We start from the raw sequence: 24317 nt of genomic DNA on the forward strand, positions 1-24317 counted from the left end.
TCTCCTTGTCGCATGTTAGTTGGTTTCAGAAGGAAATCAGGAACTAGGGCTCAGGAGGTCAAAAACTTTACAGCCCCTCATGACTTCAGTTTAAACGTAGTTTCCTTAACTTGAAAGACAGAGATGAACCCTTCACAGTTAATACACAGATGATAGTCAAAGAATGATGTTGGCAATGAGGGAAGGGAAATAGCTCCATCACCATGAGCATTACAGAGTGGAATTATCTTCAGTTGGTGTGTTTTGGCTTCTTTGGGAAGGAAGGGATACCTTCTAGTAGGTTTTATGAATGGATATCCTGAATTAGTACTTGTCAGACATTTCCGTTTTAGTGAGTTATTCTGGGATATTCCCTGTATAGGAATGAGTATGTGCTTTTATTGTGACAATATAGGAGAGCTCTCACGTCTACAAGAGCTTCTGGGTTTATATATTGAAGAGACCCATTGGATCCATAGAATTTACAGGTGTAAATTTTGTAAACAAAATTCACAAAGGGATTTTGTTGTTTTTAAGGCCTGCAAGAGGCTTTTTTTTCCAGTTCAGTTTTTCAGAATTCAGTCTACCTTACAGTGTAGTTTTGGCATGAACAAGAGTGGTCCTTGGGTACTCTTTCTGGTTTTCTTTCTTGGGTAGCTGAAAGTCTGTCATGAACTACCTTTTGAGAACACACTTTTTTGGAAAATAATAAATATTCCTGAGTTTAGAGTTTCTCATTAAAAATAAATAATTTGGTGTAGATAAAGTTGAATAAGTAGTACCTAAACATTCCTATGATCTAAGTTGCATCTTTGAAAATTGTTGTTTTCATTTATTGTAGTGATCTTGTTTAACAGATTCAGATGTGTGAACAATAAGTACATATATGCACCCATGTAATGCCTTTTTCCTTGTTAACGTGGTAACATAAAAATGTCTGAATAGCATAGGGATTATTCCCAGGTGAGCCTGTGAAAAACTGGAGGTGGGGAGTCAGAAAACACAAACAGAACAGTTTGTAACAGTTTAGCCATTAATCCATTTACATTTAAGTTTACTTTTCTGTTAGGCTTTGTTGACCCTTAAATGTATAAGATGTCATTGTTTTTTCAGTTGAAACTTGTTTCTTTCAAAAAAAAACATTTTTGAATTTACACTTTACCTCTCACAAAATTAACTAGCTAAATTTGAGGCCCTCTTTTCCAGCTGTGATTACACTTTTGTCTCCTGTATTAGTAATTTCCTTCTGATAATCTTGAGTGTGCTTATTTGCAGATGATCTTCCTGAACTTCAGGCTGTTCAGAGTGATCCTACTCCATCTGCCATATACCAACTAAGTTCAGATGTGTCGCATCAAGAATATCCAAGACCATCTTGGAACCAAAATACCTCAGAAATATCAGAAAATACCTACCGTGAAAATGAAGTGGATTGGCTAACAGAACTAGCAAATATTGCCACCAGCCCACAAAGTCCACTTATGCAGTGCTCATTTTACAACAGGTGGGAACATTGGCTGTATTTTAACTGAAAACTTTGTCATTACAAAACACTTTTTTCCTCCCTATTTTAAAAGTTGCCTGGAGAATCCCAGGGACTAGGGAGCTTAGTTGGCTGCCATCTATGGGGTCGCACAGAGTCAGACACAACTGAAGCGACTTAGCAGCAGCAGCAGTTTTACAATAATGCTCTTGATCATTTAAATAAAGATTTTTTTAATTAAAGTCATTAAAATTAAGCTCTTTATCTTAAAATGATCAAAGAGGTATTAACCCTGAGTCATTATTTCATATTTTGAGGATTAGATAAAAGTAATATGAGAACTGAGTCTTAAATGGTTTAAAGTCATCAAGAAATACATCAGACCAAGAATACTTTTATTTATATTTTTTGCTTAGAGAAATGAAAGTTTTCTAAAGAGCCATAATTAAAATAAACATTATATTTTAAACTTAGTCAACTTTGCATTTGGTTCTTTTTGGTCTAAGTTCCCCCCCCCCCCCGCCCCCACAGTGTATGTGGTCTTATGTATATGTTTGCTTATACTGAAATCTTGAATTTCTCGAAGTAGACTCTCATTGGTAAAAAAAAACCCACTGTTTTGTTTACCCAGACCAGAGTTTAAGAAAATGAGTTATTGTTCTATAAAATTATGGAATCTTCCAACTGATATTCCTCAGTTCAGTTCAGTGGCTCAGTCGTGTCCAACTCTTTGTGACCCCATGAATTGCAGCACGCAAGGCCTCCCTGTCCATCACCAACTCCTGGAGTTCACTCAAACTCATGTCCATCGAGTCGGTGATGCCATCCAGCCATCTCATCCTGTCTTCCCCTTTTCCTCCTGTCCACAATCCCTCCCAGCATCAGAGTCTTTTCCAATGAGTCAACTCTTCGCATGAGGTGGCCAAAGTATTGGCGTTTCAGCTTTAGCATCAGTCCTTCCAATGAACACCCAGGACTGATCTCATTTAGGATGGAGTGGTTGGATCTTGCAGTCCAAGGGACTCTCAAGAGTCTTCTCCAACACCACAGTTCAAAAGCATCAATTCTTCAGCGCTCAGCCTTCTTCACAGTCCAACTCTAACATCCATGCGTGACCACTGGACAAACCATAGCCTTGACTAGATGGACCTTTGTTGGCAAAGTAATGTCTCTGCTTTTCAATATGCTATCTAGGTTGGTCATAACTTTCCTTCCAAGGAGTAAGTGTCTTTTAATTTTATGGCTGCAATCACCATCTGCAGTGATTTTGGAGTCCCCCCAGATAAAGTATGACACTTGTTTCCCCATCTATTTCCCATGAAGTGATGGGACCAGATGCCATGATCTTAGTTTTCTGAACATTGAACTTTAAGCCAGGTTTTTCACTGTCCTCTTTCACTTTCATCAAGAGACTCTTTAGTTCCTCTTCACTTTCTGCCATAAGGGTGGTGTCATCTGCATATCTGAAGTTATTGATATTTCTCCTGGCAATCTTGAATTCCAGCTTGTGCTTCTTCCAGCCCAGCATTTCTCATGATGATTTAACTGCATATAAGTTAAATAAGCAGGGTGACAATATACAGCCTTGACGTACTACTATTCCTATTTGGAACCAGTCTGTTGTTCCATGTCCAGTTCTAACTGTTGCTTCCTGACCTGCATATAGGTTTCTAGAGAGACCTAAATGGATAATATTTTATTAATTATCCCCCAGCTTATAAAGTTGACTATTTAAAAAGACATAGATAAATATGATACTTTATAAGGAAGAGAAGTAACCCAGATTTGCACTCATGTGGGTGGGTAGACCAGGGTCCATATACACTGATGTAGGAATAACTGAATTTTGGTAGTGTTCGTAAGTTAGTATAATTCTTTGCTAAAAAATAAACTTGTTAGGTGTGGAGCCTTGGTTTTCTTGCATCTCATCAAGTTATCCTGCTTTTCTTCTCTTCAGCAGGATATTGGTCTTGATTAGAGCAAATTCAATTTAAATAACTTCAGTTTAAGACCATGAAAATTTCCACGAGGATGAAAAGTTGACTTTTCAAAGTATTTCTTCCTTTATTGTACCAGTTTTTATTGTAATCTTTAAGAATCAAAAAATGAAAAATTCTTTTATAATTAAAAACAGAAAATCCAGATTTTACTATTGGACTTCCTTTTCCCCCAATTTTAGTTGAGATAGTAATTTTCATTTTTCACAACAAACTAGAGGTTTAATAATTGATGGAAAGCTGAGTAAAGCCCTCAGAAGAAAATTAATGTTTAAAAAAAATAGTTAAAAGGAGTAGCTCCTTAAAGGTGTAAGTTCCCCACCGCATTTTCTGTGCTTCCCTTCTTCCTCGGGAACGAGGCACAGTAACACTCTGCTGTTCTCCCGGCTTCTAACTCTGTCAGTGGTCCATAGCTATTCTCTACGACTTCCTGTAGATTGTCAAACTGTTAGTTATTGAGCTTCTGGATGTCTGAAGTTGTAACTGTAGTGTGTCAAGGGGTTGAGGACAGATAAAATTTATATTAATGCTTGCATAGATAGAGGGATAAGGAGGCCATGGTGTTAGTCATTCAGACACATCTAGTATATTAATTTTTATAGAGCATTTAGGCCACACACGTTTTAGAACATTATGTTGTTCTCTTTTAAATGGTTATACAGAAGAACTGATAAACTTAATTTTCTTTTATTAAGAAAGCAGGGATGAGCTTAAGCAATTTTCAACAGTTTGGCCACTCAATAAATATGTAAATGTGTAACAAAAGGAAGAAATAAAAAATGAAACATTTAAGTATTTATATTTTGAAAATTGGTTGGAGAGTATGCTAAAATACGTGGAAACTAACTTGGGTTTTTACTTAAGTTATGTGAACATGAAAACAAAGTATAGTTTTATATATAGAGTAATTTCTGCAAAGGTATAATAAAAATGTTAATTAAGATTAGAAAAATCGAGGGACTAATAAATTTCTCACAGAGTAAGGGCAGAATTGGAAAGTAAGGAGGAAAGATGCCCTCCTCTTGTTAGAAAGAGGATTAGTACAGACACTGCAGACATTTTTCTGTTAAAGACCAGATCCCTAGCTGACATGGAGCATTGTCCCAACCTTCAGTTGACCCTAAGTCTTCTCTGCTGCTTTCCAGTCTCCTGAATCAGTGCACATTAGTGCTTGCCCTGTATGGGCCTGCTGTTTATTCTTACCCCTCCCATACGTTTGTGGGGGAAGGATCTTAGTGTGTTCTTGAGAGCCCCATGTACTCTGAAGGGAGTGCTGCCTGGTAAAGAGACCTTTGACAGGAAAGAGGGGGAAGAAGTAGCTTGCTTTTTAAGGTGATCCTGGGGGTTGAAGTAGCTGGCTTTATGTGTAGCTGCTTTGCAAATAGGCTGTTTTCTACTATAATAAGTTTAAACATCTCAGCTTCAGGTAATTCATTGAGCCTGCAGGTGGTTGGTAGCTAAAGAGTTCCGAGTTTGTCACACAGAGCTTGGAGGCCCTGTTCAGATTGAGATTTAGTGACCACATCAGAGTAAGACAGAAAGGGACAGGGAGCCCTACACGAGGGGGCATCATCTTTCATGAAGGAAACTGTATATTTGTTTGTATTTAGTGATACAAAAATGAGTGAATAAATGAAGGAAACAGTAATTTGGAATTTAAAGTATATTATCTGAAAAAAAGTGTTTAAAATGTGTGAAGAGGGAAAGAAGTTATACAACACACTATAGATGAAATTTTTGTTATCTTCACCAGTGTTTCCCATAGGTGTCTTACATGTAATAACACTGGTGTGGTGAATGTGAAGTTCTTTTCATCAAAAGGAAAGCCCTAATTTAAGGACATTTGCTTTGTAACTAAAGTGGCTGATTTATTTTAGATCATCTCCTGTACACATCATAGCTACTAGCAAAAGTTTACATTCCTACGCGCGCCCTCCACCGGTGGCCTCTTCTAAGGGTGAGCCGGCCTTCCCTCATCACTGGAAGGAGCAAACACCAGTCAGACATGAAAGGGTAAGTTCATTCATGAAATTAAACTTTTATGATTTTTGCGCAGCAGCTGAAAAACATTAACTTTTCCCTCACTAAGAGTGTCTTCTGAAGTACACACAGATGGAAAATAGTCTGTCTCGTTTTTCTGCTAGTGATCTGAGTTTGATTTTATATGTACAGCTCTAATAACTGTTAGAAAAATTCAGAATTACCAGTAAGAAAATACATTTAAACTTCCCAAAACGTCAGAAGGCAGTTTTTTCTCCCACAGTTTAAAATAAGTAAGTTACCTACTAATAAAGTCTGAAGACACATATTAACAAAATACGTTGGAAAAAGAAACTAGAAAGTTTGTGATGCTTTTTTCCCACAGGCAAACAGTGAGTCGGAATCTGGCATTTTCTGCATGTCCTCCCTCTCAGATGATGACGACTTGGGGTGGTGCAATTCCTGGCCTTCAACTGCTTGGCACTGTTTTTTGAAAGGTTAAAAAAAGGCTTGAATTCTTTAGTTTACATGTGTAGCAAACACACTGATCACATATCTAATATTTGTTTTTTATTTCAACTTTAGGCACACGACTGTGCTTTCATAAGGGAAGCAATAAGGAATGGCAGAATGTGGAAGATTTTGCTAGAACCGAAGGCTGTGATAATGAGGAAGATCTCCAGATGGGCACTCACAAGGTTGATTTAAAATTCTTTCAACTTTTCCAAGTCTTTCAAAGGGAGCACAGGTTTTTTATTAATCTACAGATGTATCCTCCACTTGCTTTATGTTAAATGGCATCCTACGTTTTGGGAGGAGCTTTTGTGAATCCTCTTGGTGAGAACAACAGTGACTTGAGATCGTACCTTGATAATGAAGCTTTCTTAGATGGGAAAAGAGTATTTCTTAGCACTTTTTACACATTGCATTTTAGGGAAAGCTAAACTGGCATTAAACATAAAATGAATAAATAAACCAAAGCCTTAGCTTAGGTAATCTACAAAGTGGTTAATTCCCCCGTGGATAGAGAGTTGAGTTACTTTTAAAATGACCCAATAAAATGCTGGTATTTTCTGAGTTGGTAAGCAAAGGCAGTAATGGGTAGCAGTGGATAAATACTGATGAAACCTTTATCTTTGAAATCTTCACTTTCTCCATCTCCACTTTGGGCAGAGAAAACGGGCCTGTGAAGTGTGCTTGTTTAAAGATTCCTGTTTTGACCCTGCTGTTACTGTTAGGTCCTTGAGAAAGACAGTCTTAATGCCTTCAGTTTGCCTTCATGCTGTAAGCTCTGTATAGTGAAGTTCACTGTAGTCTTTCTTTGGCCTCTGTAGCTCTACTAAAATTGTGTCAAAGGTTACTAGTTTCATTCTGATTAGAAATCTGCTTGGTTTGTCATTTCTGCAGCATTCTGCACAGTGGATTGTCTTCTTTTGGTTTGTGTAGCATGATTTTCCTTCTGGTGTCTTGAGTTTTTTTTGCTGTTGACTTGTCTGCCCATGATGGTGAATGTTAGATAAGGTTCTGCCCCTCCTCACTCTATTTACCACTTCCTCACTGATGATAATGTTCAAAGCAATTCCTTGTGGCCCATGGAAACTGCTCTGGTCTTGGAGTCAGGAGAGCTGTGCTCTTCTTTTGTGCTCTGCCAGCAGCTGTTAACATTTGCGTGACTGGCCTTGGGCAGTTTGTCTGCCCCACTGGGTGTTGGCTTCCTGCTTTGTAAGATGGAATTGGATTGATTTTAAGTTCTTACAGCTTGAAGAATCAGAAGATTTAATCTAGTTATTAGTATAACCAACACTGGACTGCCTTTTTCTTCCCCTCCAGGCTGTTTTCCTCCTTTCTTTTAGGAGTATTATTATCTTTTCTTGATTGCCAGATTCAAAATCTTTCTTGGTTGCTTCATTCAAAACATGAAGTTGGCTATTTCCTTTCCTCCCTTCATATTCAGTTGATCCATTCTATTTCAAGACTTTTTATGTTTATCATTTTCTTTCATTAGTCAACTTTGATTGGATATTATAGCTAGCCATTGGCATGTCTGTCTCCTTTGTCTTTCTGTGAATTTAAGGGTAGGGATCATGTGTTTTCAGAGCCTAGCACCTAGCATCTACTAAGCACTCAGTAAATACTGGTTGAATTTATTCAGCCCAGTTCTACCACCATTGCAGTTGTCAATTCAAGACTGTAGTGGGTTTCTCCTGTTGAATCTTCAAATAAATTGAATACTAGAGATAGCTTTTATCTGTAGTCTTTGTCATCATCATAAAATTGAGTCATTAATAATAATACTTTCATTGATTTTCCAGATCCTTCTCAAAGGAAAGCTTGAGCACTTTGCCAGTCTTTAAGACCCCTTTACTTACGTACTTACTAACTGGGCCCTTCTTTGCAGCCTTATTTGCCCCAACTTTGAATTCATCTTGTATTTTTAGCAAATACTCAGCACTCTCCAAAGAAGTTGCTAGTTAAAACTCTTCCTGGTATAAGGAGAGTGCTTCTGGATTCCATTTCACATGGGAATTGAAAGCCCCCTAATCTCTTGGAGTTAATATCTCCCTTTAAACTCCATATAGCACTATTTATTTTTACATTGAAGTAGTGATTCCACTCTGCTTTATATTGTAGTAATTTATATATTTGCCTTTCTTCACTACTGGGTTGATAGCTCCTCAATGGCAAGAATCCCATCTTATTTTTACCTTTTCTACAAAATCTTACACGTTATAGGAACATCACTCCATGTTGAACTGAACATTGCCAATTTATTTGCTCTATGCATGTATTTCCAGGGCTATGGTTCTGATGGTCTAAAGTTGTTATCACATGAAGAAAGTGTATCATTTGGTGAGTCTGTACTGAAGTTGACTTTTGATCCTGGTACAGTGGAAGATGGTTTACTTACTGTAGAGTGTAAACTGGACCACCCTTTCTATGTTAAAAATAAAGGTAGGGCTTCAATTTGAATTTGTCGTACTTTTAAAGAAAGCTTCTTAAATCTATAGTTATGTCTTATGGTGTGATTTTTGATGATTAAGAAAAAACTTTTGAAGGGAAATCTTCTTTCACACTAAAACTACCATAGGAAATGCCTTATAATACCTACTGATGTTTAAATCTCTTAGCAGTAGTCAGGTGGAACTGTACTTCCTGTGGGTATGAACTTGTAGATTCATGTAGTGTATACTATAATAAGCTCTCTATGGTCTTGATATAATTTGGGGAATGAAATATTCTGGTAATTGAAATTTGGTTTAGGCCAACTATGCTTTATACCTGAGTCACATTAACACATTATCAAATGTAATGATTCAGAGACTATTTCATGGTCTCCATCATCATCGTTTATCACTTACTATCTTGTAGGTAGATGGAGTACTGATTGATAGAATTGATACGTTAGTAAAATGCTGAATTAAACTAGTTTTGGAGGGCTTTTTGCATTGCTTAAATAAAATACTTAGATTTGTTTTGTGGCAAAGATACATGACTTGTGTTAAAAATCTCTTAAATATTAACTTTTTATTTTTAAGACTCAGAGGTGACATGTCTAAGAAATAATTTGGGTGCTTTATGTCAGTCTCTATCCTTCATGTCATGATTGTTTGATTTACCTTTAGGTTGGTCGTCATTTTATCCAAGCTTGACTGTGGTACAGCATGGCATTCCGTGTTGTGAAATTCATATTGGTGATGTATGTCTACCTCCTGGACACCCCGATGCCATTAATTTTGATGATTCAGGTGTTTTTGATACATTTAAAAGGTAATAGTAAATCTTTTTTTTCCTCTGTTAACTCTTAATCTCCCTAATGATTGCTATTTAGGAAGTTAAACCTTTAAAGATGTGAGAATTAAAAAGGACTACTTAGGAGAAATATGTACAGTCAACCCTCGAACAGCACAAGTGTTAGGGACACTGACCCCACACAGTTGAAAATCCACATATAACTTATAGCCAGCTTTTCGTGTAGGCAAATTCAACCAACCATGGACTGAGTAGTATTTACTATTGAAAAAAAAAATCCGTGTTTAAGTGGACCCATGCAGTTCAAACCCACATTGTTTAAGGGTCAACAGTATAAGAAAAAATGAAAAAATACTTAGTAATTACAGTAAAATAGTAATTCTAGAGAAGTTTTACAAAGGATGAAATAATGCCATTTGGAGCAACATGGATGGATGCAGAGGTGATTATACTAAGTAAGTGAAAGATACCTTATGATATCACTTATATGTGGAATCTTTAAAAAAAGATACAAATAAACTTATTACAAAATAGATAGACTTACAGACTGAAAAACTTACCTGAAAAAGGTACCTGAGGGGGATAGGGAGGGATAAATTAGTTTGAGATTAGAAAATACAAATTGTATACATATAATAGATAAACAAGGTCCTGCTGAAATAGATCAGCTCTGAGAGTTAAAAAAAATTTGTTAAATCTAGCCAGCTGTTTTAAACCAGTTTATTAATCTTTTAATTGTATCCTTTTTCCTTTAGTTAGCTCTTTAATACTCAATTTGACCAAGGTCTTTAGTTGTATGGATTAACAATTGTCAGAATAGCAAAAAAGTTGATATTTGGAAAGACTTGAAGAAAGAGATTTTTTTCCTGAGATCACCTTGTTTAACAAGTTGTAGAATAGGATAAGAACCCATATGTGCTGACACTCAAGAAGGTTGACGAACTGTCTGAATTTTTGTGGAACTTTTCTGGTTTTAGCACTGAAAGTCCTGCATCCCTGGAAACCCCTCAGTCTTGGGAACATGGGGGCAGTTGGGTCACCCTTCTCCCAGAAGGGATGCAGAGAAAGTCTGAATATAATATCTAGGATTTTAAGACCCGTTGTTTCTTTGTGATAATTAACAAATTCATAAGCATTTAAGTAGAGAATTCGGAAGAGTTTTGCTGGGCTGACAATTTTATTTCATCCAGTTTAATATAAGATTATGGTGAAGATCGCTCAGTCGTGTCCGACTCTTTGCGACCGCATGGACTGTAGCCTACCAGGCTTCTCTGTCCATGGGATTTTCCAGGCAATAGTACTGGAGTGGATTGCCATTTCCTTCTCCAGGGAACTTCCCGACCCAGGGATAGAACCCCGGTCTCCCACATTGTAGACAGATGCTTAACCGTCTGAGCCACCAGGGAAGTCCAATATAAGGTTAATATGTTTTTATTTTGAAAGCGTAAGTGAGACTGTTAAAAAGGAAAAAAAGGTAGCCAGCACAGGGCCTGGCCCAGGCTGTATGCTCACTAAACGTCCCTAAGATTGGAATCTAAATGCTGTTTGATTCTTTCATACACGGTCATCTTTGAAAAACAAGACAGTGTTAAGGTCTGCTACTCAGTATTCTTAGGATGTAGATTCATGATACCTCTAATGTTTTGGTGAGAGTGTAAAGTGATACAAAAATTTTGGAAGATAATTTGGCTTTATTGTCAACCACCGAATATCAGTAGTTCCATTCCTCTGTATGTACACCAAAGAGAGTAAATGCTTGTAGACGTGCACTAGGAGATGTGTGAAGCTCATAGCTGTGTTGCTCATGATAGCAAAAGCATGGACACAGTATCAGTACTCATTCTGGATGTGATACATTCATGCAGTGGAATTCTTTTTGTCAGTGGAAAAGAAATGAATCTTGTGTGTGCTCATTTGTGTCTGACTCTTTTGCAACCCCATAGACTGTAGCCTGCCAGGCTCCTCTGTCCTTGGATTTCCCAGGCAAGAATACTGGAGTGGGTTGCCATTTCCTTCTCCAGGGGATCTTTCCAACACAGGGATTGAACCAGATTCTTTATGACTAGTGCCACCTTAGACATACATTTTTAAACATGGATCAACTTTAGAAATGTTAAGTAAAAATTTATATAATCTTTCTATGACTCAGATGGTAAAGAATCTGCCAGCAATGCAGGAGACCCAGGTTCAATCCCTGGGTCAGGAAGATCCCCTGGAGAAGGAGATGACAATCCACTCCAGTATTCTTGCCTGGCAAATCTCATGGACAGAGGAGGCTGGCTGGCTACTATCCATGGGGTCACAAAGAGTTGAACACGACTAAGTGACTAACACACGTTGTATATAAAATATACATTATACAGTTAGGTTAGGGATCCTCAAGTTAACCCCCAGGTTCAGTGTCTTACTGGGAGGACTCACAGGATTCAGTACTGAGTCACATGCATAGCTATGATTTCTTACAGTGAAGGGATATGAAGCAAAATTGTGAAAAGGAAAGGCATGGGCTTAAGTCTTGTGAAGCCCCGTTTCTAGGAGTCCTCTCCCTGTGGAGTCACACAGGACAAGCTTATTTCCCTCAGCAGGGAGTTGTGACAACACGTAGGAATTGTCATCTGCCAGGAAGCTTATTAGACATGCAACACTAGAGGTTTTATTGGGAGCTGGGTGCACAGGCTCTCTGCCTGGCATGTACCAAAGCAGGTGTTTAGGGTAAACAGTATTTTCAGTACCCACAGTTTAGGAACAGTGAGCCACTTTACCAGTTGTGGGAATGAGGGGAACGCTCTTGAAATCCTAATTCCAAATGCTAGTCATTGCCAGCCTGTAAGTAACCCTTTGAAAGGACAGCAAGCCTGTGATGTTTTTTTCTGCACAATGAAACATTCTAATATAACATGTTAACATAGTTGCCGTTTTAACAGTGTTGTTACAGTGTTATCGTTTATGCATGTATTTTATAAAATTACTGGAAGGGAGAGTGATAAACAGTTCAGGAGAGTGGTTATCTCTGGGTCTGGCCAATGTAGAACGTTAGTAATATTAGAAATATACTATTTGTTATTTTTTTAAGTTTTATTATACATTCATATATTCTTTTACACATGGCTTATCAGTGTATTGAATATAGTTCCCTGTGCTGTACAGTAGGACCTTGCTGTTTATCCATTCTGTATATAATAATTTTTGCATTTCCTAACTCCCAGTCCTTCCCTCCCACACCCTTCCTCCCCCTTGGCATCGACAAGTCTGTTCTCTCTATTTGGGCCATGCCATCTGGCTTGCAGGATCTTAGTGCCCACCGGGGCTCTAGGCAGTGAAATCGCAGAGTCCTAAATGCTGGATCGCCAAGGAATTCCCTGTGTTGTATTTTAGATTCGACTTACTCTCTTTTTGTAAATGCAAGCCTCAGTGCTTTACCTGTAAAACGGAAGTAATAACACCACCTAACTCTACTCCTTGTTGTGAAGACTAGAATTTATAGTACCCAGCTAGGCATTGCTGGCAACACAATAGGTGCTTTTGGGTCATGCTGGTTGGGGAAGGGCATGTGAGTCGATGTTAGCTTGCAGAGGACCAGAAGTCAGCAATAAACTGGTGAGCTCTTAAACACAATTTGTGGCTCTACTGTAGAAAGGAAGCTTCCAAGTGAGAATTTGATTTGAAGAAGCCCATTTGAGAGAATTGGGCATTGAGGCCAATCTTCTAGGCATCCCTGGGCAGGTTTAGGGATAGTCACTTTACCAACCTAGGCTACTTTTTCAATAATAATTGATACTTTACTTGCGTACCTGTGAGCTTGCCTGTCTTATATAGTCTGTTCTTCCAGCTATGCAGCATTGCATAGCATGTATTGTCTTCATTTTAGAGATGAGTGAACAGGCTACAGGATTACCTGTAGGGTTGTATTATTGGTAAGTGGCAGAGATGGGCTCTGAGCCCAATTATTACGTTCTCCAGATTTGTTTATTTTATCCTGTCAGCCATCAGACATTTTGAGCGCCTAGAATATGCTGGCATTTGGGGATTTTAAAATCAGTTAAAACATAAGCTTGCCTCTCTGCTTCCAGTCTAAAGAAAGAAGTGGATGAATAGTCCATGTGTATGGTGTGTGATGTGCTGGTTGAGAGGCAGTGTAGTATAGTAGCACCTTGGTTCTGGAGCTGACTGCCAGGATTCAGGTCCTGGCTTTGTGATAGATTTGCTCTGGAGATTGGGGTAAGTTAATTCTTCTGTGGGTCTTTGGAAAAAGAAAAAAAAAAACTGTAAAAGGGTTAAGTGAGTTAATATTTGTGATTTGCTTAATATACACTACAATATTGTAGAGTTTTTCTTTAAGAGTAAGAAGACAATGATGGTGGGAAAGGGGGCATTGTAAGCTTTAGGAATAGCATGTAGAAAAAGTGAGGTGTGAAATAAAAGCATATTTTAGGAACTACAGATTGTGAAGGCAGTGAATGTTCAGTATAGCAAAAAAATTAAACTTTTAAGATTGATTTTATGTAATATTGTAATGCTATGGTCACGTCAAAATCTGAACTCTGTGATTGAGTATTTCAAACTACAGATTTTATCAGTAGTGGAAATGGATGGTTGGTTGTACCACTAGATGGTGGTATTTTCAAATTTCAGTAGTCAGTTAGCTTACCCTATTTTTAAATCTCTTGGTATTTCAAATTGTAATTAAATATTTTCCTTCAGTTAGGGATTTGATACCTGGGATGGGAAGGTTCCCCTGAAGGGAGGGCATGGCAGCCTACTCCAGTATTCTTGCCTGGAGAATGGTGGGCTACAGTCCATGGGATCCCTAAGAATCGAACATGACTGAAGCGACTTAGCACGCAAGCACAGTAGAGGTTAATAGTTTTGTGTCAGGTTCGTTTACAATGGTTAGGTTTGCTGTTTTTCTAAATTACATATAAGAGGGGATTGAGGTATCAAAAACTATTTCTCTGGCTTAATACTGATTGCTAAGTATTTATTGGATGATTTTGGAGTCATACTTCTTCAAGTACACTTATTTCATGTAATACCTTTTATTTCCTTAATATATTTTATTGAGGTACAGTTGATTTATAATATTTCAGGTACACAGCAAAGTGATTCAGTTATACACTTGAGAGTATTTTCCATTATAGGTTATTACAAGATACCGACTAGTTCCCTGTGCTATATACAGCAAACCTTTGTTGCTTGTTGTGATACCTTTTAAAACAGATGCGATAACTGGTAAAAGTCATTTGTATTGTGTGCAGTGAGTGGTGTGGACCTCACTCATGTAGCTCTTCGTCTGTGTCTAGAATCATCTATAATCTCATATTGTTTTACCTGTAGGCAGATACTATTCCTGTAGCTCATATCAACCTGTTGATGTATTGCTAGAATTTATGTTTTCAGGGGGAGAGAGAGTCGGGTTTAGAGTAAAAGATTTTCTGCTGAGATTAAAAATGTAAGTGGTAAGTTAAAAAAATGTACACAGTTGGAACAAGAGACCTCTTTTTAATAGGTTATCTTTAGGCTATGGTCCTCATTTTCTCTCATTTTCAGACAATGTTTTCAGTAAGTCTGATGATTATTCACCTTGAGGTTTGCCAACAATGGTACAGAGTGCTATGGTATTGCTGAGGCAACCTGGGGCTTTGGAGATGGACAAACATGAGGATTTAGAGCTAATAGCTGTGAGGCTGTGGGTGAATGATACTTTACCTTTTTTTAGCCTATTTCTTCATATAGAGAGGATAATAATCAACAAGCAAGCTAATTGAGAGAGTAAGAGAGAATATGGAGAACTTACTTTGATACCTGTATAAACTGAATGTATCAGACGAAATGTAGCCTTTCTGACAAGTGTGGGTGTTGAAGTTTTAGGCTGTGTTATGTGGGTCGCCTTTAGGGGAGATTTCTGCATGCGTGACTGCCTACATGATCACCAAACAAGTGCTCGGGCTGCTGTGCACGTTAAGTCCCTTCAGCTACATTTAACCAGTTCTCCCTGTCCTTAGCCAACATCTTACCTTCTGTAGCAGTTGGTCTTTAGGTCTGGTGTGTATGCCACTGCTGTTTAAATTTTTTTAGTTTCAGGTTTCTGTAGCTCAACAAAGTAGATTATCAGATTTGTCCGAAAATAAATCTAAAGTAGGAATAAATGAGTTGTATGGGATCTGAAAGAGGTATTTGCTATGCATAAAGCATGTGGATTCCTTTGGGGTGGGGAGGGGTGAGGTACTTAAAAAAAAAAACTTTTTGTATTCTCAAGATTAAAAAAACTAATTTTAGTAAATGCACACATAAGCTTTCATTTTATAAGCATCTGTCAAAGGTGAAGTTGGTAAAGTGGTGTTGGTAGTATTTAAGGTAAAATACACAAGTTTCCAATCAGATCTTAAGGATACTTTTTTTTAATCCTGTTCTTACAAATCAGATAATTGTACTGAATTAAACTTATTTATTTATAGCTATGACTTCACGCCTATGGATTCTTCTGCCGTTTACGTGCTAAGTAGTATGGCTCGTCAGCGTCGTGCGTCTTTGTCTTGTGGAGGACCTGGAGGTCAAGACTTTGAAAGATCTGGATTCAGTAAAAACTGTGGCTCACCAGGATCATCACAGCTCTCTTCCAGTTCTTTGTACGCTAAAGCTGTCAAAACCCACAGCTCAGGGACTGTGAGTGCCACTTCTCCTAACAAGTGCAAAAGACCAATGAATGCCTTCATGCTTTTTGCCAAAAAATACAGAGTTGAATATACTCAGATGTATCCAGGGAAAGATAACAGGTAAAAATAGTGATGATTCTGACTGTGATAATTGAATAATACTTCTCTGGAGTTCACAGGAACTGGGATAATTAAATCAACTTATTCTTCAGTAGCTTTCATTATTGAATTCTGTTGTCCAGGTTGGCTTTAAAGTAAAAGTTAAGACAGATAATTAGGTTACCTAAGAGGTAAAGGTCTGCCTTCTAAAATAATATTAAATGTCACTTGCCTGTTAGAAGACTTAGTTTTAATAGCTGTTCCACTTTTATAGAAAAGACTAGCACCTTCTTTTGTCACACCTCAAGGAGGTACTTTACAACCATGTCATACCATGGGATGTGCAGGCGTTGGCAGCTTCTAATGACTGCCAGGTTTGCCAAAAGACTAAACGTAGAGGTATCCTCAGTAACACTGAGGAATAAAAGTTAATGCTAGTCCTTCCTACTGTTTCCTTGTACCCTTACCTCATCTGGGAATCCTCTACTATTCACTTCCTCAAACCAAGTTCTCCACAAATTATCTTTCCATTCTTCCTAGTTCCCTTACCCATATTAATATGAGAAAAGTCAAATGATTATGCACATAGAATAATTCAGCTTTGAATCAGGTTTGAATGACTCATCTCTTTTTATATACATACATTTGAGATGCTACTGACATATTACATACTGAGTTTCAGGTGTATAGCATGATACTTTGCTACTTGTATATAATAAAATGATAGCAACAATAAGTCTTGGAGAAGGAAATGGCAACCCATTCCAGTACTCTGGCCTGGAAAATTCCACAGACTGAGGAGCCTGGTAGGCTACAGTCCATTGGGGTCACAAAGAGTTGGACACGACTGAGTGACTTCACACTTCAACAATAAGTCTAATTAATATACATCACCGTGATTAGGGATTTTTTTTCTTGTGATGAGATCTTTTAAGATCGGCTTTCTTAGCAGTTTTCAAATACACCACAGTATTTATTACTCGCTGTGCTCACCCTTCTGTACATTACAGGCGATCAGTTACTGTATATCTGGGAGTTTGTACCTGTTCACCAGCTTCACCCATTTTGCCCATCCCCAGTATTTTTATTAAAAAGAGAAGCTTCTTCTACCAAATGTATCTGTGACTTGGGAATTGATATATATGTGAATACTTTGTAATCAAATAGTACATGTATCAACCATTATATGGTACCTTTAACCCAGAGACTATAAAAACTGGTTTTTATTTTAATTAAAGATGCAATGTTTAATTGCATCAGCTTATTAAAAAATACATACATTTATAACATTTTAAATTTCAAGGAGTAGAGCATCTGTGGTGACTTTTTCTAAAGCTTAGAGGCCAGTTTTCTAGCCTCCGTATCAGCCAATGTGAAATCTTTTGTATGTACTACACACAGTCATTGCAGACTTCTTTTTCATGTTGAGTGTCATGAAACTGAGAGTTAACTAAGGGTTAAGCTCTTCACAGAAGGAAAATACTTTGTCTGCTTGTTCTGGATGAGACTATTTTAGTAGGTTTGGGAGCAGATTAGTAAATGAAAGCGAACGTGCAAGTCGCTCAGTTGTGTCCCACTCTTTGCGACCCCGTTTACGAGACTCCTCTGTCCGTGAGATTCTATGGGCAGGAATGCTGGAGTGGGTTGCTCTTCCCTCTCCAGGGTTCCTCCCCACCCGGAGACTAGACCTGGGTGTCCTGCATTGCAGGCAGATCCTTTACCATCTGAGCTACCAGGGAAGCCCCTCGATTAGTAAATAGGAAACAGCTTCAGATTTCAGTCCTTGTCTTACCAGTTTGATTTTTCCTCCTTGTTATCCATTTTAAAGTACAAATGATGCCTAAGGTTTATTTGGTGGTGTCTTTAGGAGATAAGCAGTAAGTACATAGTTAATGCCATTGTATTTTCTTTATGGTTGCATGAAAGAAAAAAGACTATTTGATGGGTTAGGGACACAAAACGAAAAGCTTTTAATAGAAGATGAATACTTTATGCTGCTGATACTAAACACTCTGCTTTAATATCTCAAACATTTTTGAAAAACTGATGTACCCAATGATAAACTGTTTCTCTGAATACTTTTTTTTTCCTTCAAATCAAAGCTGTGTAAAATACCCAATTTTTAGCCATTTTAGATATTCTCTGACAATTGGAAATATTGGTCCTACTCCAGGAGGCTTTAATTGCCAAGATTATGATGAATGGACCATATGACTTAGGATTTTACTGGAAATGACTACTATAGTCTTGACCTTTCCTGTTCTCTGTGTTGGACAAGATTTTTGTTTTTCAACTTTGTATTTCTTCCTGAAGTAGGAGCACTTGACATGAGTTTTCTGAAAAATTCTTGCCTTCAGCATTGTGTAAATGTTTCTTTTATAGAGCCATAAGTGTGATCCTTGGTGACAGGTGGAAGAAAATGAAGAATGAAGAGAGGAGGATGTATACATTAGAAGCAAAGGCTTTGGCTGAAGAACAAAAACGTTTAAATCCTGACTGTTGGAAAAGGAAAAGAACCAATTCAGTATGTTTAAACAAGTAGTTCCTTAAAGTGATTCTGACTTACCTCCAAAACTGTACCATCATAGTAGAGCATTTGTTAGAACCTTTAAAAGGGTGTTGAAGCTGTTTCTCAGCCTTTTTGTCTTTCAAAGTCTAACAATGTTTGTCCATCATCATGTAAGGTAGGCTGCCTTTCATCATTAGTGCCATTTACTCTTTTAGCATGGAAAGTAGAAATGTTTGCTGGAGATGCTGAAGTGGAAAGATTTGGAATGTATTTCTAGTTGGGTTGAACGATAAGGATTATTAACTCATTAATATCACACAGCAGAAAAATTTTCTAATTTGAGGTGGTATGTCTCAACAGCTTTTCTTGCTGATGGGTAAGGATGGTGGAGGTAGAGATAAGTTAACCAGCTTCCATGGGGACTTCTGACAGTTGCCCAGAATTTCCAGGTTAAAAAATCTCAGGATGGAGAAGAAATAGAAAATTGGGAAGGCTGGTAAACAGGTTCGCACCATAATAATGCTATATTGGACAGACTTGATTCTTAGAACTTCTCCATTACTAGACTGGCATTTTTTAAGTTGTGTTTTTGATTAATTACAAGAAAACTTCCCATGATAACTTAAAAACAAAGGGACAACAGTATTTGCAGCAGGAGTGCTGGCCAAGGATGTTCTAATTCATCCCATGTATTTGTCTATTTCTGTTATAGTAACACGTAGTTCACATCCACTTAAGAATTTCTTTTAAAAAAGTAGTCAGATTCCAATATAAGAATATGACTGGACTGGGTTTTTTAGTTATTACCTTAGGATTCCATGTGGTGGAACTTCGCCTGGACCCCCTTTCGTTTCTGCTCATCCTAGTCCATCTCTCTCATCTCACTTGCATAAATTTTTTGGTTGCTTGGAATACCACTGGGTATTCGCAAACTTTAGAAAATCTACCACTTTTGAGAAAGCAGTCTTTTTTTTAACAGTATGGTTATTAATATATTACCCATCTTAGCTTTCATTTGTAAAATTATGTGTTGATTTGTAAACATTCACTGAGTTTTAATTTTATCTCCACAGGGCTCACAACAACATTAAACAGGATGCTTGACTGTTGATGGAAAGATTTAAGATGAAGGTCTCACCATTTGTCCTGAATCTGTGTGACCATAAGATACCGATAGCATTGAGTCTTGAAATGATTTAATAATGAGTGAGGATTTGCTTTCTCCATTAGAGCATTAAGTAAGCTAAAACTATCAACATTGTAAACCAAATTGCCTTATTTTTCTTCCAAACTTCATATATGTCTATCAGGTAATATAGGCTTGAAAATTGATATCCTGTGGTGCTAAAGTACAGTAGAAAAGAGAGGAGAAGTGTATACATGTTTTATTTTAAATTGTACAAAAGGGGAATTTAAAAATATGTAACTGCTGTTTATACATTGGCTCCTTACTGCTTATTAATCTGTATTGTACACATAATGGGGTGAAGCAGAAGCTGGGAGTTGGCCTTCCTTGAGCAACCACCACATGGCTCAGCATCTGTGCCAAACACAGGGGCTCCTATCCTAGTCTAGGCAGTGCCAAGAGGTTGCCAGGACACAGGGCCGGTGGATGGTGCCAGTGCCAGCCTAAGAGCCACCGGCCGCGGCTCCTGAGCATGCTGAGTTGGACACACCGGGCGGCGGCGCCCACCCTTGACTTCAGTGGAGACCCAGCCCAGGCCAAGGTAAAGTTAGTTAATAGCATTGGGATATTGTCACTGTAATGGTGCTGTTAACAGTTGACACCATTGTATTTTTAACTTTGTGTCCTATATCTCCTCAGCCACGTATCTTAATATCGTTTTTGTCATCGTATCTATGGTGGGGGCGGACTTTGCACTTAAGCGGTGCAACACTTGCACTTTACTTTCCTCCAACTGTCTACAACGAGAGCAAACACAATGGCAATAGAGCTGCTTTTGCTCTGAGCTACAATCATGGCTTTTCATGTTACTTACCAAGTGGTGTTTCTGGTTAGGAATCACAGCTATAAAATTGATTTCAGTTCATTACACTTCTTCATGATGTTGCCCCTAAATTTTGCACACTATATTCTTGTATATTATTTCAAATAAAATGAAAAAATTGTTTATCTCTGACTTCTGATTTATCCTGACTGAACTTTATGAATGAGTCATCCAAATAATAGGTTCAGGAAATGGAAAATATTTTTACAAGTGGCTTGTGGGATTTTAAACTTTAAAATGTTAATGACAAGGCAAGGGCAATAGAAAAAAGGACCCAGATTACTATTTATAAGACTCCTTTCAGAGTAAAAGTTAATTTTTAACTTGGCATCTCTGTTATAAAGTAGAACAGCCCCCAATAAAGTGACACACAAAGTATAAAGACAGCCTTGCTCTATTAAAGATACAGTAAGACGCGGTTAAACATTGAGCCCTACATCTTAGCTTCGGGATATGCCAGTAGTTGCCAAACTGTTGCATGTTGGAAACATTTCAGGATATTAAAAAAAAAATTGTCATGCTTGCATGTTAATATGGAGTACAAACTGGGCATCAGGATTATTTAAAGCTACCAGTGATTCTAATGTGCAGCCAAATAATGGAAGCTACCAGGTTAACTCCTTATCCAGCAAGAAAGGACGCCAGCTGGGGAGAAGCAGCGTATTTACTATAGAACGTGACCCTGTCCCTTAAGCTGTGGGGACTCTGTGATGGGAAAGAAGTTTTAGATAGCCTCATAGAAAAACCTGATGGGAGAGAAGAGTTTGGTATCTTTTTGGAAAAATAAGCTCTGCAGAGTTTCAAGGTGGTGATGAACCTATTTTGACATTTTATGCTACTTAAGGTAGAAGAGCTTAAGAGGAAGGTAGAAGAGCTTAAGAGGTAAACAGAAGAGGTCAACAAGGAAATACAGAAAAGTCAATTCCATTCATGGAACAGTAGATGGTAGCTGTCTTTTAGAGTATGTATTAGCCACCGCTGGATGGGTTAGCACAAAATGGAGATTAAGAAATACTTCACATTCTTACTGAAGAGCAGACATAGCTTTCTGAAGCAGCTGAACCATTATGGGATAAACCGGTGCAAATTCTTTGCCTTCTCTGCTTCTTACTGATTGAACATAAGCTTCCAGAGCACCCCTGAAAACCAAAGGAAAACAATGTCAGAAGGCTATACAAATGAAACAGAACAGCTTGGAGGATGCCAACGTTTAAAAGCAGCTCATTTCTGCTTTGCTCAGTCAGCGAATGGCCCTCAAAACATTTGTCAGTAGGGTTCCTGTGGTCAAGGTGCAGAGCTGTGCTCAGTTTTCAACCGCACTGCACTTAGTGGTCTGATCACACCATGGGAGGCTCTCTGGCAGCTAAGGCTGTGTTTGCCTTTCTTTGCTATTGCAGAGACTTCTGCAGAGCCAAGTGCAGCCTGTGTCTGCACAGCGCTCACAAGGGGGCGCCCCGCTCCGCAGAGTGTGGACTGCACTGGGGGGCAGGGCCCTCACTGCACACCAATGCTGCAGGGGCTTTATATTCCTGTTCCTTAAAGAGTGTGAACCCACAAGTAGGGTAAACTGTTCGTAGGCTCCAGTTGTTGGCAGATTGTGCTAAGAAGACAGCCTGAATTTAGCGATAAGTATGATAAATGTTCTCAATTAATTAGGGGGTCAGCAAACTACAGCACAGATCAAGTCCAGCCCTATGCTTGTTCATTTATGCATACTTTTCATTATTGGTCTATTTAAGTTGCAAGTAAAACAATCAAATTTTTGTTATAATCATGAAATCACACACTCCAGAGCATTTCCATAGCTATCATAGCTCACATACTGTCTCAAGTCTCATCTAATACGTAATTCTTACCTGTATTATTTGCTCCCAAATACTGAAAAAAATAGTCCTCTGTCAGTTTAGTCATTTTCATTCAACTACAGGGACTATATTTGATGGGAGTGTGGCCAGTTCAGTGCTCAGGCCATAGCACCCCTCACCCTCGCTACCCACTGTCAGGGTTTTATATGGAACCTAATTAAGAGAGTGGAGAATCTCTTAACTTCCTGTCCTGACCTCGCTCCTCATCTCTGCCTTCTGGACATCTTTATGTGATTCCTTCCAGGATTCCCTCAGACTCACCTGTCAGAAACCTAGGGCCACACAAACCCACAAGGTGTACACCGCCAAGAGGGAACCCCAGTGCAAGCTATGGACTCCAGGTGACAGTGTGCCAGTGTAGACGTGAAGGCTGCTCTGGGGGACGGGTACTGGGAAGGCAGGAGGCTGTGCATGTAGGGGCAGGGGGCATATGGAAAAAATATCTGTACCTTCTCAAATTGGCTGTGAACCTGAACCTACTCTAAAAAATAAAACCACCATAAAAAGAAAAAGACAAACGTCTGGTAAAAAACCTACATGAAGACTAGTATTTGCCCCCTTACTATTTCAGTAAAGTGACCATCATCTCCCCATAGTCTATGTCTAAAACTGTTTAAGTCCTACACATAACCAGTTTTCAAGTCCTATTAATGTACCCTACATATTACCACCTTACCTGTCTCCTGAGAAATCTGTATGCAGGTCAAGAAGCAACAGAACTGGACATGGAACAAAGGACTGGTTCAAAATTGGGAAAGGAGTGTGTGAAAAGCTGTATATTGTCACCCTGCTTATTTAACTTATAGCCAGAGTACATTATGCAAAATGCTAGGCTACATGAATCACAAGCTGGAAGCAAGATGGCAGTGAAAAATATCAACAATCTCAGACATGCAGATGATGCCACTCTAATGGCAGAAAGCAAAGAGGAACTAAAAAGCTTCTTGATGAAAGAGGAGAGTGAAAAAATGGATTAAAATTCACCATTCAACAAATTAAAATCATGGCATCCAGTCCCATCACGTCATGGCAAATAGATGGGGAAAAAGTGGAAACTGGCAGATTTTATTTTCTTGGTCTCCAAAATCACTGTGAATGGTGACAGCAGCCACAAAATTAAAAAGACGCTTGCTCCTTGGAAGGAAATCTATGACAAACCTAGATGTATTAAAAAGCACAGCCATCACTTGCCCAAAAAAGGTCTGTATAGTCAAAGCTATGGCTTTTCCAGTAGTCATGTAAAGATGTGAAAGCTGGACCATAAAGAAGGCTGAGCACCCAAGAACTGATGCTTTCAAATTGTGCTAGAGATCAAACCAGTCAATCCTAAAGGAAATCAACCCTCAGTATTCATTGGAAGGGCTGATGCTGAAGCTCCAATACTTTTTGGCCACCAGATGCGAAGAGCCCACTCATTGTAAAAGACCCTGATGCTGGGAAAGATTGAAGGCAGGAAGAAAAGGGGCGACAGAGGATGAGGTGATTGGTTGGCATCACTGACCCAATGGACAGAAGTTTGAGCAAACTCAGGGAGATAGTGAAGTGCAGAGGAGCCTGGTGTGCTACAGTCGATGGGGAAGCAAAGAGTAGGATGTGACCTAGCAACCGAACAACATATTACCACGTCTGGTCCCTCCTCTCACCTTTGCTTCAGTCTGAATCCTGCCATTTTGTGCCCTAAATACTGGCGCAGCCTTGTGGGTGGTGGTCACCCCAGTGCCAGGAGCCCTGCACTAGAGCACCTGCCACACTATAGCCAGGGCCTGTGGTCCACCTGCCGTGCCCTCCTGCCCCCAGGACAGTGTCTACGTTCACAACCCCATGCACACCAGCTTCATTGCCAACCTTCCCCAACTGTCACTGCTGGGCCCCAGCCTCTGCTGTACCGAAGATCAGATCAGATCAGTCGCTCAGTCGTGTCCGACTCTTTGCGACCCCATGAATCGCAGCACGCCAGGCCTTCCTGTCCATCACCAACTCCCGGAGTTCACCC

General features: G+C 38.8%; 2 protein-coding genes across 5 annotated transcripts in view; one reads left to right on the top strand and one right to left on the bottom strand.

Moving 5' to 3' along the window:
* The window catches only part of HBP1 (HMG-box transcription factor 1), a 31100-nt gene extending 10512 nt beyond the window's left edge, over nt 1-20588 (top strand). For both annotated transcript variants that reach the window (XM_010841467.1, XM_010841468.1), the window contains exons 3-11: nt 1255-1483; nt 5337-5472; nt 5825-5936; nt 6025-6137; nt 8235-8391; nt 9063-9207; nt 15645-15962; nt 18324-18465; nt 19524-20588. In XM_010841467.1, coding sequence (XP_010839769.1) covers nt 1255-1483; nt 5337-5472; nt 5825-5936; nt 6025-6137; nt 8235-8391; nt 9063-9207; nt 15645-15962; nt 18324-18465; nt 19524-19541 — 1370 coding nt within the window. In that variant the 3' untranslated portion in view covers nt 19542-20588. The remainder of the gene's footprint in view (nt 1-1254; nt 1484-5336; nt 5473-5824; nt 5937-6024; nt 6138-8234; nt 8392-9062; nt 9208-15644; nt 15963-18323; nt 18466-19523) is intronic.
* Nucleotides 15969-24317, bottom strand: part of COG5 (component of oligomeric golgi complex 5) — a 281698-nt gene continuing 273349 nt past the window's right edge. For 2 of the 3 annotated variants that reach the window (XM_010841464.1, XM_010841466.1), the window contains 2 exons: nt 21488-21598; nt 15969-16089 (listed from right to left, as the gene is read on the bottom strand). In XM_010841464.1, coding sequence (XP_010839766.1) covers nt 16044-16089; nt 21488-21598 — 157 coding nt within the window. In that variant the 3' untranslated portion in view covers nt 15969-16043. Of the gene's footprint in view, nt 16090-20583; nt 21599-24317 lie in introns of those variants that run through there. The other variant, XM_010841465.1, reaches the window with a different exon arrangement.

The sequence above is a fragment of the Bison bison genome, unplaced genomic scaffold, assembly GCF_000754665.1.
Source record: "Bison bison bison isolate TAMUID 2011002044 unplaced genomic scaffold, Bison_UMD1.0 scf7180017864162, whole genome shotgun sequence".
NCBI classification, from domain to species: Eukaryota; Metazoa; Chordata; class Mammalia; order Artiodactyla; family Bovidae; genus Bison; species Bison bison.